At 42.9% G+C, this 18,836-nt stretch overlaps 1 protein-coding gene across 1 annotated transcript; it reads left to right on the top strand.

Moving 5' to 3' along the window:
- Positions 1-11,420: 11,420 nt before the first annotated feature.
- On the top strand, positions 11,421-17,794 carry Fam217a (family with sequence similarity 217 member A). Its single transcript, XM_050142352.1, has 6 exons — positions 11,421-11,483; positions 13,190-13,274; positions 13,392-13,405; positions 14,129-14,203; positions 14,290-14,357; positions 16,563-17,794. Exons 1-6 carry the CDS (start codon positions 11,421-11,423, stop codon positions 17,782-17,784), a joined length of 1,527 nt encoding a protein of 508 aa, XP_049998309.1. The 3' UTR covers positions 17,785-17,794.
- Positions 17,795-18,836: the final 1,042 nt, after the last annotated feature.

Consider the following 18,836-nt stretch of genomic DNA (forward strand, 5'->3'; position numbering starts at 1 on the left):
AGATTAATACAGGTAAGGGAACTGTCTGCTTTTTATTCTTTTTTTTTTCCAGATTACCAAAAGAAACAAACAAATAAAACCTTGTGAGTTTTTTCTCACTGTAGGCCAAGGAGCAGTGGGTAAAACAAGTACTAAATAACAACAAAGCCCCAAACTTCATAGCCCAGCTGGAGCAAATGAGAAGCAACCAAGAACCATTCCCCAGTTTGCAATGAAAATATAAATAATAGCATGGTTAGAGTCGCCCCCTTAGTTGTCAGCCCACTAGCCAGACAGGGCACCAGGGTTCCCTATGACTACTCAATGCTTGTTGAACTGGAATGCAAGCCACAGTGCAATAGTGAGACCATGTGCCATACACTCTCGCTAGCCTAAGCAGCTCATGTTGGTTAGTTTTTTAGCTGCACTGCAAAGCCTTGGGCAAAAACCTTAAAATAACATGGCTGTACTTTATAGATCATTTATGTCCAGATCAGGAAATAAGAAATTCCACTTTTTTATCTTAAATTTTCAAACTAAAAAAGTGAAGACTTAAAAACAAAGCAAAACCCATATAAACCCATTTAAAAGGTTGTATAGAACTAACAAAAACCACTTGAATGCAATGTGTTTCTCAATATTGCATAAGTGTTTTTGGCTGAAAAAAAGAATTGACAGAGAAAGTGGACAGAATAGATGGCAACTAGAACACACACACCCTGGCTTCTTTCTTCTAAGCAAAGTTGAATGCATAAATCTAAGTCTTCATTTTCATAAATAGAAAAGGAAGAAAGCATTTTTAAATGTCTTCTATATACACTGTGTAAATTGACCCATATTGTAATGAAATATATGGGTCTATATTTGGGGAACCATAAGACCAAGAAATAAAAGAATGGAGAAAGACTTACTACCCACCACAGGACAATACGGGTTATTTCCAAAGCAGCATCCCCCTAGAGCAAAACAAAACGCATGGATTTCATTGGAAAAGCTGATAAATACTCATATAGAAAAGCACTTTAAGAATGGGCACATTCTTGAGCAAGTTCTGTTTTGGTGTAGGAGGTTCTTCTGTTCATGTGTAGCTTTCATTGACTAATAAATAAACTGCTTTGGGCCTGATAGGGCAGAACTTAGGTAGGCAGAGAAGACAGAACTGAATGCTGGGAGGAAGAAGGGCAGAGTCAGAGAGACACCATGAATCTTCTACCTGAGACAGACGCCGGCTAGAATCTTGCCAGTAAGCCACAGTCACGTGGCGATACACAGATTAATAGAAATGGGTTAAATTAAGATGTAAGAATTAGTCAATAAGAAACTAGAGCTAATGGGCCACACCGTGTTTTAATGAATACAGTTTCCGTGTGGTTATTTCGGGTATAAGCTAGCAGGGTAGCCTGGACAAATAAGGGGCCCTCTCCTTGTAACAATTGGTGCTTCAACATGGTCAACTAACTCCACATAAAACCTGAGAGTGCTTGAAAAGGAATTACAGACACAAATACAGAGTTTAACACAGCTTTTTGCTGTTTGCTGGCAGCACACCTCAGAGAGATTTTCCTAGCTCAGCAGCCTAAGCAGGAAAAACGTGGCAGTTTTAAAATATCAGTTTTCTGGGCTGTGCCGCCAGTGCAACCTGTGTCTCTTGCGGGAGACAGAGAATCTGGATGGGGTTTCTGAGAAGATTGCTGCAGCTTGCTTGATGGCAACGTGGACCAGCTTTGTGCCTGGAAGTTGGTCAGTGGGCATGGCTCAGAGATGCAAGCAGCTCCGCCATGCTGAAATGTGTAGAATGTGAGCAGGAACTCCCATATTTGCCATAATAATAGCGCAGCTGTTAGGCTGGGCAGGCAAACAGGTATTACCGTATTACCCTTACTAATGGCACCATTTAAGCTTTTAAGAAGCGCTTAGTATTTTAAGAAGTGCTCCTGGACAGTAAAGAATTACAGATTCACAACAGCACAGATTCAGACAAAAACGACCTCTAAATGGGTCACAGTGTTGAATAAATGTATGTAGGCTTGGGAGAAAGAAGAAAAAGAGTATAGAGAGTCATAAAAACAAAGTTAATGCTTAAAAAAGGGGTAAAGTCTTTAAAGAGACATAGTACAGATAAACATAGATTAAAGAAAGTAAAGAAAAATAAGCCACGTGAACATGGAAAATTCACAGAGAGTCTGGATTTTGTCTATTATTGTGTTTTCTTTAAAATTTTTGACTATAAAGGAGCTAAGTACAGAGAGACATTTCATTGTATGGGCTGCTAAACTAAACCAACATGTATATTATAAATGTATCTTGACTTCAGAATTTGGGTCTAAGGATATGATGCTTTGGAAAAGAGGTTCTTCTTTTGTTTTCACAGAAGATGAGACCCTGTGGATTGCTTATAGACCATTATGGTTTGATAGACCATGCCCCTCTGAAAGGTTGCTGTGAACACCCTCAAAAAATTACTTTGCTCAACTGCTAAGATGAACCTAGCACACAGGATACACCATGAAAGACTTGATTAACAGTACCCCCATACAGCACGAAGTAGTTTGGAGAGAAAAAAAACTGTGTCCCATATTTCTAAATATTGTTTATAACTGTTTACATTTAAAAGGGGATGTGATATAGATATAAATAATTTGTATTGGTATGGATCTTGCTTTATTGATGTGAATTTAAGGTGAATTTTGTTATATGTATATATATATTTCTGATCTTGATTAAGGTATTGCGATTGTATAGTTCATTTAAAAATGTAATGTATAATTAAGAAACACAGGTGAATAGATAATCATCTATAATAGTCAAGTTTGTAATCATGTTAGTTAGATTTTCTAGATGTGCATAGATATATTTCACATGGATAGGCATTCTTCATATCTTTCAAAGACTATAGAATATGGCATTTAAAATGTTTTAATAACTTAGGACTTTTCATGACAATGAGACGATCTGCTCCTGGCAGCACGAGCTACTTCAAGAGGAAGATGGGCATCGAAGAGGCTCCTTATGGAGCTTGCTAGCCATTTGGGCAAGAAACTGCTCTTGCCTGAACTGCTTCACTGGACATGCAGTACCCACAGAGAGATGACTGCTGAACTTGCCTAAAGGTGAGATGGTCCTTCAGGGTTCCTGCTTCATGAAAGAGTCTGCCAGATGTTCTGCAGGACACAGAAGAAAGTGATTGAACTGTCTTTGAAATTTCCTGCTTCGTGGAAAAGTCTGCTAGATACTATGGGCCAAAGATGGATGCCCCAACAGTACAAAAGAACAGCGAGATATCTCTGTCATTTCTAAAGTTTTGGAAGTTGTTTACAATGCACTTTCTGTTTACTTAGGTAATATTATATCCTTTTGGAGTCTTTGATGGAGTTGAAGAATTTATAGTCATAATTATAGTTCTCCTTAGTTTGATAAAAGATAAAGTAAATATAAGTATTACAACTATAATTCTTATTTGATATCTGTTTTGTTATATGTAACTTTACTATATTAAAGTTAAAGCCTTCCTTTTTGTTTAAACAGAAAAGGGGAAATGGTGTAGGAGGTTCTTCTGTTCATGTGTTGCTTTCATTGGCTAATGAATGCTTTGGGTCTGATAGGGCAGAACTTAGGTAGGCAGAGAAGACAGAAGTACATGCTGAAAGGAAGAAGGGCAGTCAGAGAGACACCATGGATCTTCTACCTGAGACAGACGCCGGTTAGAATCTTGCCAGTAAGCCACAGTCATGTGGCAATACACAGATTAGTAGAAATGGGTTAAATTAAGATGTAAGAATTAGCCAATAAGAAACTAGAGCTAATGGGCCACACCGTGTTTTAATGAATACAGTTTCTGTGTGGTTATTTTGGGTGTGAGCTAGTCGGGTGACCAGGACAAACAAGGGACTCTCTCCTTGTAACACTGTTTAAGGTTATAATTCAGGAAAGAAAGATGACAGGCACATTTGCTCAGCTCAAGGTTGTGTAACACATGCTTGAAAGGCTAAAATTGTGAACAAGAATGCATCTGGGCATGTTGCCTCATAAACTTTGGGCTGAAAATAAAGGAAATGGCACGTTGAAGCTGTGTTGATATAGGAATTTGTTCCCAAAGATTGCCTTACAGTAGTGAATAGCAATGTTTTGTTTCTTTTTTAGACAGGGTTTTATTATGTAGCCCTGGCTGGCCTGGAATTTTATATGTAGACCAGAAAGGATGGCCTCAACCTTGCAGAGATCTGCTTGCCTCGTCCTCATGAGTGCTAGGATTAAAGGTGTTCACAGCTATGCCTGACTGACAATATGAAGTGTCACCACTCTATGTAGCACTTGGTGGAATGTTCATAGTTAACTGAAGCTATGGACATTGACTGGAAACAAAAGTAGGTCATGATTAAAAGTTATCCTTGAAAAAAATTGACTATTGATTATGAAGAAAACAAAATAGGAGCTGGAAAGATGACTAAGTCATCACGAGCACTTCATTTGCTGCTCTTGCAGAGGACCCAGGCTTGGTTCTCAGCACTCACGTGGTAGCTACAACCATTTCTAGTTCCAGTCCCAGGAGTTCCCACACCCTCTTCGAGCCTCTTCAGGCTCCAGGCATGGCACGTGAATATACATACATGCAGGCAAAACACTCATATATATAAAATAATAAAAAAATTAAATAGAATAAAACCCTAAAAACAGAAGACAATATAAAGTGCTGACAAGAGGGCAGAGAGATGGGAACTTTAAAATCCCCTTTTGTTGTGAGTAAAAATGGTAACTGGGACAACAGCCGCTGAGAAAAGCAGTACTGAGGTTCATCCAAAACCAACCATTCCAATTCTTGGTAATCCAAAGGAAATACGATTCTTTTGATGACGAGACACCTGCATACCTGTGTTCTTCAAAATGCTGTGACAATAGCTAGCTTATGGGGAGGAAGCCTAGCTGGCCATCCATCAACAGATAAATGGATAAAGAAAGAGTACATAGGCGGAGCCTGGTGGCCTTTAACCCCTGCACTCAAGAAGCAGAAGCAGGCAGACCACTGTGAGTTCAAGGCCAGCCTGATCTGCGTAGAGAGACCTGTGTCAAAAAGAAAAAGAACTGTCCATATGCACATTAGAATACTATTTCGGTCATGTTGTGTGAAACAGACCATCTGATGAATGTTTCTTTTTGGCCTGGTTCTGATTTTCTACAATAAGTAAGACTTGTAGGAGCCATTGTCATCTGCTTTTTTTCTAAGCATACTGTGGTGGAAGGAACTTTGGGATGGGAGCTCAGTGAGGCTGGAAGACTAGCCACACACTGCAGACCGCTAGCATGGTGGCCTTGGTCTCATGCTCCTAGGCAGAGTCCAGCCTGCATTTCTGAGTCCAGATGCAGCCAATGTTTGTGTTTTTAATCTTATTTCCAATTTTTTTCTCCAATGAACAATGCCATGAGAATTCTGCTGTGCCCAGTGCTCTTGCCTTGCTGCATGGGGGTGAGTTGCCTTGCCGCCAGACTTACTAAATAAATTGATACCGCAGCACGGGGCAGGGCAGGGCAGCACCCAGGGTTGTTTTTTCTTCTCTTACAACTAGCTCTTAGGTAACAGGCAATTTCCTTTGTTTTGTTGTTTCAAAGATGGCTCCTGTGTCTCCTGAGCACCTTCCGCTGCCAGCACACCACAGCTGTGCATTTGACAAGGCCAGCTGGCTGCCAGAAGGCAGAGTGTTCAGCAACGTTCAGAGAGAGAAGATCATCTCCAGGTTTCTCAAAGGAAGCGTCCTGAAGAGAGTATTTGGCTCACAGCAGCTGAGGTGGGAGGGCCCCAACTCCCAGAAAGAGGATCCCAGCTCGGCGTGTCCTAGTGCCAGAAAGTAAGTCCCTATTAAAAAGTAGACCCAAACTCAAAGTAAGCTTATCCCAAACAGCCAGGAAAACAGCTCCGTGCCAGAATCCAAAGAACCAGAAGGCTTAGGCAGAAATGCAATCCCAGGGGTCAAGTGCAGCCGTAAGAGTGAAATAAAATAGGAAACACGTGACAGAGAACGTGTTCCAAGCACCAGCTGTAACACTGGCACAGGATGTGGGGTTCACCGGTGTGTGCGCTTCTCTTGTTTGAAAAATGTTTTTGTACCTCACTCCCATCGACCTTAGGAACAAGTAAATTGGAAAGAAAATTTCTTGTATATTTCTTTGGAATAAAATGGTAGCTTCCCAAGTAGGATCGTGTTGTTAAGGAGGCAAACATTAAAGGTTCATTTTGTTGTCGTTGCTTGTTTTGTTGTATTTTTCCCAGACAGGGTCTCACTCTGTGGCTCAGGGCTGTCCTGGAACTCACTCTGTAGACCAGGCTGGCCTTGACGGCACAGGAATCCACCTACCTCTGCCAGGATTAAAGGCCTGCGGCACTACTCCAGGCAAAGGTTGAGTTTTGAAATACAACTTTAAAGTAGAAAGTGAAAAAAGAAATCCTTCAAAGTGAAAACATTTTACTCATGTTTTTTTTTTTTAAAGAAGCCATACAGACTCAAGAAAGCTAGGATACTCATGATTAATAATCATAAAAGCAAAACCTGAAGTTGGGAGGAAGAGAATCAGCTACTACCAAAAGGCGTAGATAGGGGTGTGAAATAAAATCAAGTTATTAATCCAAAGCATATACTAATAGCATCTGTCTACCAGTGATGTGAGATGTTTCCCACTGGTCAAATATATTTTTTAAATTATGTATTCATTTTTTGTGTGTGTACAGGTGTTTTGCCTGCAAGTATGTCTGTGAACCACCCGTATGTCTGGTACTAAAAGAGGCCAGAAGAAGGCATCAAATCCCCTGGGACTGTAGTTACAGACAGTCCTGAGCTGCCATGTGGGTGCTGGGAATCAAACCTGGATCCTCTAACCCCTGATCAAGTTCCTTATTTATGCACCTCAAAAATGCATATTGTTAATTAGAAAATACTGACCAACTTTGTGAAATTTGTTTACACAATCCTTCTGAAGGAGATTCTGAGGTCATGTACACCTGAAAGATGAGTACCCAAATATGAAAGGCACTGAGAGACAGGCAGAAATGGAAATCTTTTCCACGAAGAATAACTAAGAAATGTTGAGGTGCTTTCCACAATAGTATCCTTCTGTGGTCATTGTTATCTCTGCCATAAGAGGAGAAGCTAAGGTGGGCTTACTGAGCATTTTTAAACTCCTAACCCAAGGTTTGCTATCATTCCCTCTGATTCAAACCTCTGCTGGGGACTGGAGAGATGGCTCAGCCGTTAAGAGTACGTGTTGTTCTCCAAGAGGACCTAAGTTCTATTTCCAGCACTCACATCAGGAAGCTCACAGCCCCTTGTAACTCCAACTACAGGGAATCTGACAGTCCTTTGACCTCTTCAGAAACATAAGTAAATTAATAACAAACCTTCTCTTCTGTAGTTTGTAGAAAAGATTGGCAAATACTATGGGATAGAGAACATTCACCTTATTCTAGTTCAGTTTCAAAAACACCTTTCCCTCTGTATTAAGTAGAAAGGTGCAAATTTAAACTAAAGCCATCTTGAAACTATGTCTAAGAACTGAATGCTGGCCATGACATTGAAGAAAGGTGCATTCTCTTTGGCCAATGGTGGATACTAATGCTAAGTCTGATCTACTAAGAAAATGGCCTACTATCTAACTTCCCCAGAGTGGGCTAGAGTCAAATCAGAACCAAGGGATTGGAGAAGGTACCATACTTTTAGTTGCTTTCTTATACTTAACTACTTATACTTACCTATAGTCGTCCACATTTAGTGATGAAGGAAAATAGAGCCATGATTTTGATGTCATTAAAGCATGGAAGGAAAAGCCTTTGAGTAGGGATGATAATGGGAAAGAGAGGCTGTTGAGATTAGCCTGTGCCACAGAGAATAACAGAGAGTCTTAGAGGGTGTACAGACCTCAGAGTGATTCTTAGGAACCTGGGAGACGAAAAGAAAAGGCAGGACCAGAGACATGAAACAAGGAAGTTGAGACCAAGTAAGCCAGATACATGAATGTGGCATATGCACAACACTTAACTGTGCACATATAATTTCTGTTTCCAGAGGAGACAGAAGAAAAATTCCCAGCTACATATACCCTAGGAGAGATTGGCTGGGAGTGATGGCCCCCAATTCACAATTTTTCAGAGTAATTGTAAATTGAAAAAAGCCACTTAATATATTTACAGCTCATATTTCTCAGTTACAAATTAGGAAAACTAGAAGTAACTGCGTCATTGAGTTGAATATTAAATAGGTAATTCATATAAAATGTTCAGCAGCATGGTTGGCACCCTTAATATACCGTGCTTGGCGGTAATTATTGTTTGACAGTAATTCAGTTAAGCCAAGCATTTTGTGGGTGCCCTCTGTATGCCAGATATTGTGCTAGATTGAATAAGGGTAGGTTTTGTCTTCAAAACGTAGAAAAGATGTATTTTATATCTTTTGATGAAAAATCACCACATAAACCAATGACTTAAGCCAGCCACTATAATACAACCCAGACTAGCAGTCTCGGGTGAATAGTTAGCTGGTGATTCTTCCTCAGCAGTTGACTCCAGTTCAAACCTGCAGGTTAGAACAGAATAGGAGAACTGGTAAAAGGGAGAGTTGGGTAAAATAGTGAAATTATCTAATGCGACTGATATGTATAAGGAGTTAGAGAGGAAAGGGGGAAACAACCACTTCAAGCTGCACTGAAGAATTAAAATTTCCTTCTTCAAGCCTTGGGGAGAGCATCTGACAAGCTATAAGTCAGAGCTACCATGGGAGACAGGAAACAGCCTGGAGGAGGCTAGACCTCCCAGAAGCCTGCGGGGAATGAGTCTTTCTCTTCTTCACTTGATTGTGCCCCCACTATGGGTTCCAAGCAGTTTTAAGTAGAGTTAGTCACATAATGGACTGAGCAGACAAGGCCCTTTCCCTTACTGCTGTGCATAAACAGATGATTTTTAAGGTCAACAAGTAAGCAGACTCATAAACAAGACTGCGAGTTGTACAGAGGGGTAAACATAAAAGGTTATGAAATAGGGTAAGGTGGGCAGGAAGGGCTTCTCTAAACCTTTCTGGGGGAAACAGACCAAGTGCAGAGGAAGGAGACAGACATCTATTGGACGGGGTTGGGGAGTCATCAAAGATCTTCAAAGCTCTTGAAATTATGTTCAGTGTCTGTTATGTACGTATTTTTCTAGAAGATAAAAGGGCCGTGCTCCCAACCCTTACAGAGCCAATGTATTTGTTGAACTTTTTGGAATTTGGAACACTAGAGCCTGGTGTTCAATCAGACAAAGTATTATCAACAAACAATTTTTAAAAATTCTCCTCAAAGCTGGACACGGTGCCACAACTCTAATCCAAGCACTCAGCAGCTTGGAAGGCAGAGGTCTCTCTGAGTTCGAGGCCAGCCTGGTCTACACAGCAGGTTCCAGACTACCCAGGGCTGCAGAGAGGAAACCCTGTCTCAAAACCAAAACAAACAAAACCCCTCAAATGTCATTACTGTATTATACTGGCATTTTTAATAGTCATTTACTTATAAGAGAGTGGCTCTTAAAAATTTTTCTCTATACCAAACTGTTCTGAGAAAAGGCACTTACTTCTATGTGTATAAGTTCTAATTATACTATATAAATATATATGTATATATATATATATTATTTACCTCTTTTCCACTTAATTTGTAGAGGTGGCAGGAGACGCTCATTCGGGGTTACAAAACTGGACTCTTATAATATAAATGTATCCTAGACAGGCTAGGTATATTGTAATAGATGTCTGTGAGCCAGGATCTGGGCACCACAGGCCTACTGGCCACTTCAGAGTTCTCAGCCACACCCAGGGAAGGCCTGTGGAGCCTCACCAGGGCCAAGAGGACCCACAGGTCGCTAGGAAGCCCAGAACCTAGGGAAGAAAAGTAACGAAGGTATGCCCAGGGAAGCCCTAAAGAGCCTAAAACATCCCCAAAATTGGGGGTCCGGGAAGGACCAGGAGTGATCAAAAAGACTCCAGGAGTTTCCCAGAGAGCGAAGAAGGACTAGTAAGGCCCGGGAGGATCTTGGGGAAGGCAGTGGGGAGCAGGGGCTCACAGTGTAGGGCACTGGGATGTCAGATTGGCTGAACCGCCTGCAGGACAGCTGGGGCTTGGGGCAGCGCAACCGCGGGCCTGGCGTCCCCCAAGAGGCTTGGGGCTGGGTGGAACGTGGAGCGGCGGGGACAGCCGCGCTCCGAGCTCCGAGGTAGTTGCTGGGCGACGCGTCCTCCCGCCGCCCGGCCTGGCCCGGGTGCGACCCCGCCGGGGGCGCCCACGGCCCGCAGCCGCCTCTCTCCCTGTCCTCCCGCCGCAGGAAAGCCGAGGCCCAGCCGGCGCCCGCCGAGCTGTTGACGCAGCACGAGGAGAAACCCGCGCCCCGGACAGAAGGCGAGGAAGAAGACGCCGGCCAGGACACGTGGGTCTTCGAGGCAGATGAGTAAGAGCCCAAGCCACCCCCCGGGTCTCCCCGACGTCCTGGGCCACTAAGCCTGGTACAGTCAGGAGAGGAGGATGACCCGCCTCCCTACCTCCGGGTGTGGTACCTTACTGGGGGGCACACATCTGAGTGATCCCAATGGCGCCCCTGCTTCTTAGCAGTCTGCTACTTTCTGCAGTTTTCAGCCCCAGAGTCCTGGAAGTGTACTGCAATGGATCAGGTAGTTCGCTGGTTCTTAAACTACCTGAGCTATAAATATTCCCTGGAAATAATACTTTGTAAACCATTAGTAGATCTACTGGCTACTACAGTGGTTTGTAATTTTTCTAATTGTTCAGACCTTACTTATTCCAGTGATTGCATTAATGTATAACTCTCCATCGAATATGCTTATCTTAAATACTACTGGGGAATTTTAGGCACCAGATAGTTTGGGATTGGAAAATACCTGGCCCTCTGAGGTTTTTAGGGAAATGTGATATGCATGAGATTCTTGCCCTGCCTATATGTAAAGGTGGCCCTACCTATGTGTAAAGGTTAGTTTTGCTTTCAGGTGGGCACATTCCGTTTCGAATGATTAAAAGCAGGCTTGGGGTATGTTTTTAAATTTGAGATAACTCACTGCATTTGTTTTTTCCCAAATTGTCCACATCATCTTATCTGACCGCAAACCTCTGGCTTTCATTTCCTAATATCCCACCAACTAGATCCTGACATTTAGTTTTGTCTGCCTGGTGTCCATCTGGCTTGCCATCCTCTCTAATGTTACATGGTTGCCGTCTCTGCTTTCTAGACGTTTTGTGGTTGGTAGGATGCTGCTGCTCCTGGGATTAGAACCAAGAGTTCTGACATTGAGCTATACTTCTAGCCCTACTAAGCAATTTTCTTAACAAAACTTCTTTGTATAAAAATGAAAGAACCTTCCCCTAAGTGTGCCTGTTCTACAACGTATAGGACTTCAAGGGGACAGACAAGCAACTCCAGCAGAATGGGAAGAAAAGGCAATGAGAACTGTGGCACCAACCAGCATGTGTCAAGCATCTCTCCGGAGGTAAGGCAGTGCTCTTGAGATTGCGACTTTGGACCACAGGAGCAGAGCTCCAGAGAGTCCTCCTGTGAGAATAACGCTCTGCTACTGCTCTGTGAGCAGTGTCTGCTGAGCTTTCCTCTTAGCCTGTTTTGATAACCGGGTGAAGAACAAAACAAACCCCTGTTTTTAACAAATGGAAACAATCTCATTGAGGATGGCACTATGCTGCCAGCTCAGCAATAGTCTCCTTATTTTCTCCAATGTCTGTTTGTTATACGTCAGTGAAGTTGTTTGGGATACCAAAAACATAGAGCCAAGCCCCAACCCTGGAGAAACTGGCAGTCTAGTCTTCTTTACCATTTGGCACTGTTGGCTCTGTGTATAAGCAGGTCTTTCTCATTGCAACATTAGGATATGTTTTTCTCACATGTGACATTTCAGATACCACAGTCCCAAGAATACATAGCCCAAAGAAGCTTGAGCATCCCCTAGACTCTTTTCAAAATCCCAATAGCTGGTTCTCACCTCCGTCTTTTTACAGGGAAATTGTATTCTTTATTTGTATGAATATGTGTATTTTGCCTGCATGTATGTCTGTGCACATGCATGCAGTGCCTATGGAGGTCAGAAGAGGGTGTCAGATCCCCAGAAATCGGGAGACAGACAATAGTGAGTTAGGAGTTAAACCCAGGTTCTCCGGGAGAGCAGTCAGTGTTCTTAACCCTGAGTCAACTCATGGGTCTCTCACCCTCATCTTCCTAAGTTAGAATCTGTAGGCTTTTTCCCAGTGCTTAAGGCCAAACACAAACCTTAAGCATGATACCCAAAGGGCTCTAATACTGAGTTACACCCTCAACCCTCAATTACTTTTCTGAAAGCCCCCTTTCAGGTGATTCTCACAGAGATTGACCTTATTTATATTACTCCAGCCGCATAAAAGTATCAATTTTGTTTTCAAAATCTTTAAAGATGGATATAGTCTGCAGCCTCCTTTACACACCCAAGTACCCAGAGAAACCTCTCTGTGGGCACAATAAATCCTCACACGGAATGAGGTGTATTTCTTCTTCCGCAGCCCAGAGGCGCTGCCTGTAATACCTAACACTGCATTTGCTTAGAGATTCAGCCACAAAGACTTGTCTTGGCTGGAGCGCCTCGCCAGTCTTTTCCACTTTTATTGGAGTCACCTTCCACACACACCCTAGTTTTCTCCCGGACATCTGCCCAGTAATAGATATTGGTACTTTCCACCTATTTCTGGCTTTCTTTGGAATATTTTCCACGTGTTTCCTAACGCCTGCAATCCAGAATAAGTCGTGAGCTGCTTAGCACTGAATATAACACAAGGATGGGACCTTTTCCGTGGCTGATGGTCGATGCTGTAGGCTGTGCACTCGGTGCACAATGGCTTGACGCTTGAACCATCACGCACCAGTGAAACACTGACTAGGGCGTTTCATTGTATTTTAGAAGTTAGTATTGAAAGCCCACGTGCCACCATGCATTGTAAACGCCTTTCCGTCCGCCCCCCCCCCCCCACCGAACAAGCTGGTAATGGTTGGGTAAGAGGTGGCCGCGTGCTCCACGGAGATGTGTTGATTGCCTCTGCAGAGAAAGCAGAGGGTGCTTACTCTCCGTCAGCCTTTACCGGAGAATGTATAAAGTGGTGTACTGGGGCTTTGAAACACCAATACAAACTTTATCCTTTAAAATGAATATTGTTTTAGAATCTCTCTCCATGGAACTTGGATTCAGAAGAGACCTTTGCTGACAATGAAGGCCAGTTACCTGGGAAGGATGGTGCGGCAGGTAGTGGGGAAGCCCTGGATATGTATGTCATACCACAAGAATCGCACAGATCAAAGGATTTAAAATCTTAACCTACCTTATATAACGATTAATTGACATTTCTCTTATACATTCTTTCAGGCAAAACGAACAAGGTAAGGATGTTTGGCTTAAAGTAACTCACAAAGCATACTACTGGAAAATTATTTGTATGCTCTTTCAAATTTCTCTCTTCCTCAAGTCTAAACTTGAAGTTTTATTTCTGGCGAGTTAAAATCGTTGCCATTTCACAGGGTTATAAATTGGTGATTAAATTACTATCTTGGAGGGATCTGGTCATACAGGCCTGAGACCCAGGGCCTTGGGAGGTGGGGGCACAGAACGATATCTGCAGCACAGTTAGTTCAGGGTTTGTTTGGGCCACCGAGTGAAATGAAAATGAGACTGAAGGTTCAGCTGAGAGGGAGAGGGCGTGCTTAGCATGCATGGGCTAAGTGGCAACCCCCAGTATCACGAAAGAAAGAAAACTAAGGATTCCACTTTAACTTTTCTCAGTATGGCAATGTGAACCGAACTTGGCAGTAATAAATATATAGCTTTCTTTCTAGTCATCGTCAAAAGGAGAGTCATGTGTGCCCTTAAAATGCCTTGAAGCATCTGAAATGTTCGCTGTCCTCCTTCGTGGTGAAAATAATCTTTCCGTGTACCCTTGTATATCAACGTGTGAAACATTTAACTGTAAAAGTAGTATTAGTGGTATCTAAGTCTCATCCATTAACAGAGCGGAAATAACAGAGAGTTGGGAGGACGCTGGACTTTGTTAGAGCGTGACTTGCAAGCAGGGCTGTGTTGTAGTCAAGTCTCCTGCTGCCTTGCAGAACCACCTGGGCACCCCTGCAGAACAGCTGGTGCTGCAGCTGACCGTGTCGGAGCATGCTCACAGTAGAGTGCAGGTGCGATTTCTTCCCCGCACCCTTCGGTTGCTGCTGGGGACATTCTCAGAGCTCTTAAACACCGTGTGTGCTTTTTGTATTAGCAGAACAGTAACCAAGGGGTGTTTCAGCTTTGGAGTTCTCCTGTCAAAAAAGGAAGTACCTTGGATAGCAGGTGAGAAAAGTGTCTACATATTGTTTTTTTTTGTTTTTTTTTTTTGTTTGTTTGTTTTGAGAAAGGGTCTTACTGTGTAGGCCTGGCTGCCCAGAGGATTAACCCCCAAGTGCTGGGATTAAAGGCATGTTCTACCAAACCTAGCAGAAAATAGACTCTTAATATTCCACTGAAATCAATTTAAATATACTTGTTAACTGCTTGAGATAGAAAGATCAAACACAATCAGGAAGAAAGATAGCCTGTGCAAATAATAGGGAATTACAGAAAGTCACACTAAAAAAAGCTCAGTCTACGTGTACTGAACCCTTCCAGTGAGACTTAGGTGGAACCAACTGGGCCTCTTATTGGAGGGCAAGGCAATGTGGCTACGACCAAGATGACACGGAATCGTAGGGACTAGTCCTAATGGAATGGGGGAGCTGAAGGAGATGGGCAAACCTACTTCTACCAGAAAGAACTCTTCTGGGACCAAGAATGTCAAATGAAGGGCACTGCATTTCGGCAGAGCAAGCGCTGCGATGGTTAAGACAGAGCATGGAGTTCCACCACTCACAGAGGTGTGACTTCGCCCCTCTCCACCAGTGAGTGCGGAATGACAGTGTGATGAGGCGTGACCAGAGAATGTGGTCAGTAGCCATGCTTTGGATATGAATGTGCTTAGTAGCCATGCTTTAGATACTGTGTAGGCTTTTGCTGTAGAGACAAAAGTTTGGTATCAGTGAAGGATTTTAGAGCAGTTTAAGTAGCATTTTAAGTAGGTTTCTCCTCGGCCCAGCAACAAGTAAAGAAAGTGACGAAGCAGCAATAACTAAGCTTTGGTTCAGCCTTGAGAAGGTCCTGCTCCTCAGAGCGGCCCTGAGACGCACTCTGAGAAGACAGCCTCTCCAGGCTGCTGTCTCAGTGGTGCAGAAGGGCCTTCCCTTCTGATGTTCCTCTCCTACTGTACTGCGTGGGCTCCTGCCTGTTAGTAACCTAAATTTCAAATCATTTTCCTGTGGTGTTTCATAGGCAAGGTGGCATTCCCAGGCCTTAGCTAAGTGACCGTTTCAATCACTTTTGCTACAAATGAAAGTCTTTTTCAAAGACTTAGATTGTTATTTTTATTAAATGTTGAGCCTAAAAGAACTAAGAAGCCTTTGAGACTGCATGTCAAGTAGGTGCATCAAACCTTTCAATATTAGTATTTCTAATTATCTCCCACCCCTGCCCACGTGTGTATGTGTGTCTGTCACTGCTGCCCAGGCTAGACTCAAATGCCCAGGCTCAAGCTGTCTCAATGCCTGAATTTCCCACGCAGCTAGGTCTACAGGTGGGCATTGTTGCTACCTGCTCTCCAGCTAGCTTTAAAACAAGCAAACATCCAAACACAAAACAAAACCTAATTAGAAACCCAGTGTTCTTTGGTCTGCTTTCTATATTATTTTTCCAGTATTGTTTTAATCTAATACCTAGACAATTACCAGGGGCTCCATCTGGGATAAATTTTATTTGACAGATACTGTTGAGTTCATTATTTGCTAAAATAATTTTTTAAAAATCACAGAGTTTAACTTTGAAGTCTTTATTACAAATAACGCATATATATTCTTTAAAAGTTTCATGTACTTCACGGTCCACAAGTATTACTGTCATTTCAATGCTACTCAAAGCTACAGGTAGTCATTCTCTGGCGTCCTGTTCTTAGACATTTAGCCACTTTAAGTGCATACTCATAGCAACAGTTAATCATTTTAAATCATCATCATGGGCTTAATTGTGCTTTCACAAGAGTTGCCCATCAGTCTTTTAGAGTGTACCTTAAGACATTTATGTAGTTGCATCTAATTCAAGTATACGTGGAAACTGGCATTTTAGAGGTAGCTATGTCCATGAGTGCTATTGGAATCTAAACATTAACCTATCTTTGATAAAGGTTACTAATATTATTTTAGAGTATTTTTTTTACATCTATGAGTATTTTGCCTTCATGTACGTATTGTATGCCTGGTGCCCATGAAGGTAAGAAGAGGGCATTGGGTCCACTGGAACTAGAATTCTCAATGATTGTGAGCCACCGTGTGGGAACTGGAAACTGAGAACTCAGGTCCTCTATAAGAGCAAGTACTCTTAATTGCTGAACCATCTCCCCAGCCTCATTATTTAGTAGTATTCTGATTCTACCCAAGAAGCCTCTAGTTAATTCTTTTTTTTTTTTTTTTTTAGGGAATTAAAAAAATCTTCAGCAGAAACTGGCTTCAGTGTAGCCAACAGTGCCAGGCTCTTCTCTCTAAACCACTCGTTAACAAGTGGTCCGGGTATGACAGACAGCAAGCAAGTCAGTGTTCATCCTGGCCAGTTCATGCCAGCAGGTCTCTGCTGGCCCTATGCTGATGGAGACTTCCTTAAGGATAGAAGTGAGTTTCATCTTAGCTCATACTCCACTATGGGAAACAGCAACAGTGACTCTGTATCTGCTATAAACTCGAATTTGAAACACAGAAACCTCAGTGTGGAAGAAAATCTCACAGATGAAAGTGACTTATCAGAAAACGAGAAAAGGAATGACTCTTTGCTCAGCTATTTTAAAAAGATGGACCTGAACTTAAAGCCAGAGACAATAGAACACGTGGAGAGACCCTTCTCAGAGGAAGCAAACGAAGCGTCTGTCTACGCCGACTTTCTCCCAGCTCCTTTCAACACTCTGGACTTGCACAGGTTTGCCCTGTCAAAATGTGAGAGCTGGAAGGCCTCAGTACACCCTCCGGAAAGCTCCATTGAGCGGTTAATAATTCGTTTATTGGAACTGGAGAGATTACAACATATGACCATACAAAGAGAGAAGCCAAGGCTACAGAGCACGTTCTCAATATTTTCCATGGCAGAACGACCTTCTTCCTCGAAAACCATGGCACTGAAAGCCAGGCCACCTAAGTTTCCTGACACATTGACTCTACAGACCTCTAGTGGAGACAGAAGTCGAGACAAGAGAAAAAACACTTCCTGTTCCGGAAAGCCAGAACAAAATGTCTCTAAATGGACCTGGAACGGTGCCGGCAAATGTAAGTCGAGCTCCAGATCACTGCTAAAATGCTCATCCGCTGCGAAACAGTGCGCTGCTGCTCTCGATGACTTCAAGAATGCCAAGAGCGCCATTCTAAACCCTTGCCAGGAACTCCCACCCAAGCCCACTACTGCCCAGGCAACTCAACCACTGGCGAAAGTGGTTTCAACAAAATGTCTCCCACCAAGGTCCCCGGTTGCAGTTTCTCCCGTACCCCTGTCTTTTCCAGAAAACCCAAAGGAAGAAAGTAAGGCGCCAAAAGCCAAAAGGAAACTTCACAGGAAAAGCATACTACTGAATAACGCTTTCTACACTCAGAAGCAAAACTGCCTATCGCCTTCTCTTATAGCCAGAGGCAAGTGCTCACCCACTGACCAAAAATAGCTTCTGTACATCTCAGTGTGATTAAATCTATTCCGCGAAACCCATGAAAAATATGGTTCATCATTGAGAAACAGGTACTAGAAATAAAAACCACCCACCCTTACAAAATGACTTCTCGATATGCTATGGGGTAGAACTCGTGACGTCACTGCCATCTCTACAGGTGGTCAAGGGCTTCCTCACTGACATACTGACAATCCTTTGTATGTTGTACTTCCAAGAAATGTCTCACTTAGTCAAGCAAATTATTCAGAAGACTTTTTTTTTTGTGATTGCTTTCCAATTGATTCCATCATCAATAAATGGTAGAGTTGGCTGATTCTGTTGCAGTTATTGTCTTATTCTAACATACAGCCAGGTAAGAGTTGCAGTTCTCTGAAGTGATTGTCTTAGTCCTTCCTGTAAGTGTTACAGCTCTGAAAGGAAAGGTATCCTGGCAGTTGGGAGTGGGGGTGGGGTCAAGGAATACCACAAAGTCACACTGCACATCAAACCTCACCTGAGAAAGAAACAAAGAGTGCCTCTCTCTGTTATTAGTACATCTAATCCCTGCCAATTTTATAGTACCAGGTGGGCCAGTGAGTCCATTCGGCCCTGGAGGGTAAGGATGGTCTAAGTCACCCATTGGAGATCTTGGATGGACTCAGAGGAAGACGGGTGGCAAAGAGCTATGGAAGTAGTCAGCCCCACTGTTTCAGCGGTATTGCCCGTGACTATGCCCCGGACTGCTAGCACCTGGACCACTCGTTAGTCATGCTGTGCTTCTATAACCTGTGATGAGATCCAGTAAGGGTTCTTCACTTGGTACCATCCCTAGTTTTAGAAAAAGGAACACCAGAGCACAAGTCTCCAACCACCCAGAGGGTAGGCAGTGGTAAACTTGAGTGTCTCAGAGAATCGAGGCACTGGAACTGTTTGGGCATAGAGGCTGCATGGTAGACTAAAGACTAAGATATTATTGCAGTCCATGGAATCCAGGGTGCCCACAAAGCATGTTTCTGAGGACTTAAAGCAGTCTGTGTGATGTGGGAGTGTCATATATCAATCTGTTG

This window comes from Alexandromys fortis, unplaced genomic scaffold (genome assembly GCF_014885135.2).
Source record: "Alexandromys fortis isolate MF-2015 unplaced genomic scaffold, M_Fortis_MF-2015_v1.1 scaffold_5, whole genome shotgun sequence".
NCBI classification, from domain to species: Eukaryota; Metazoa; Chordata; class Mammalia; order Rodentia; family Cricetidae; genus Alexandromys; species Alexandromys fortis.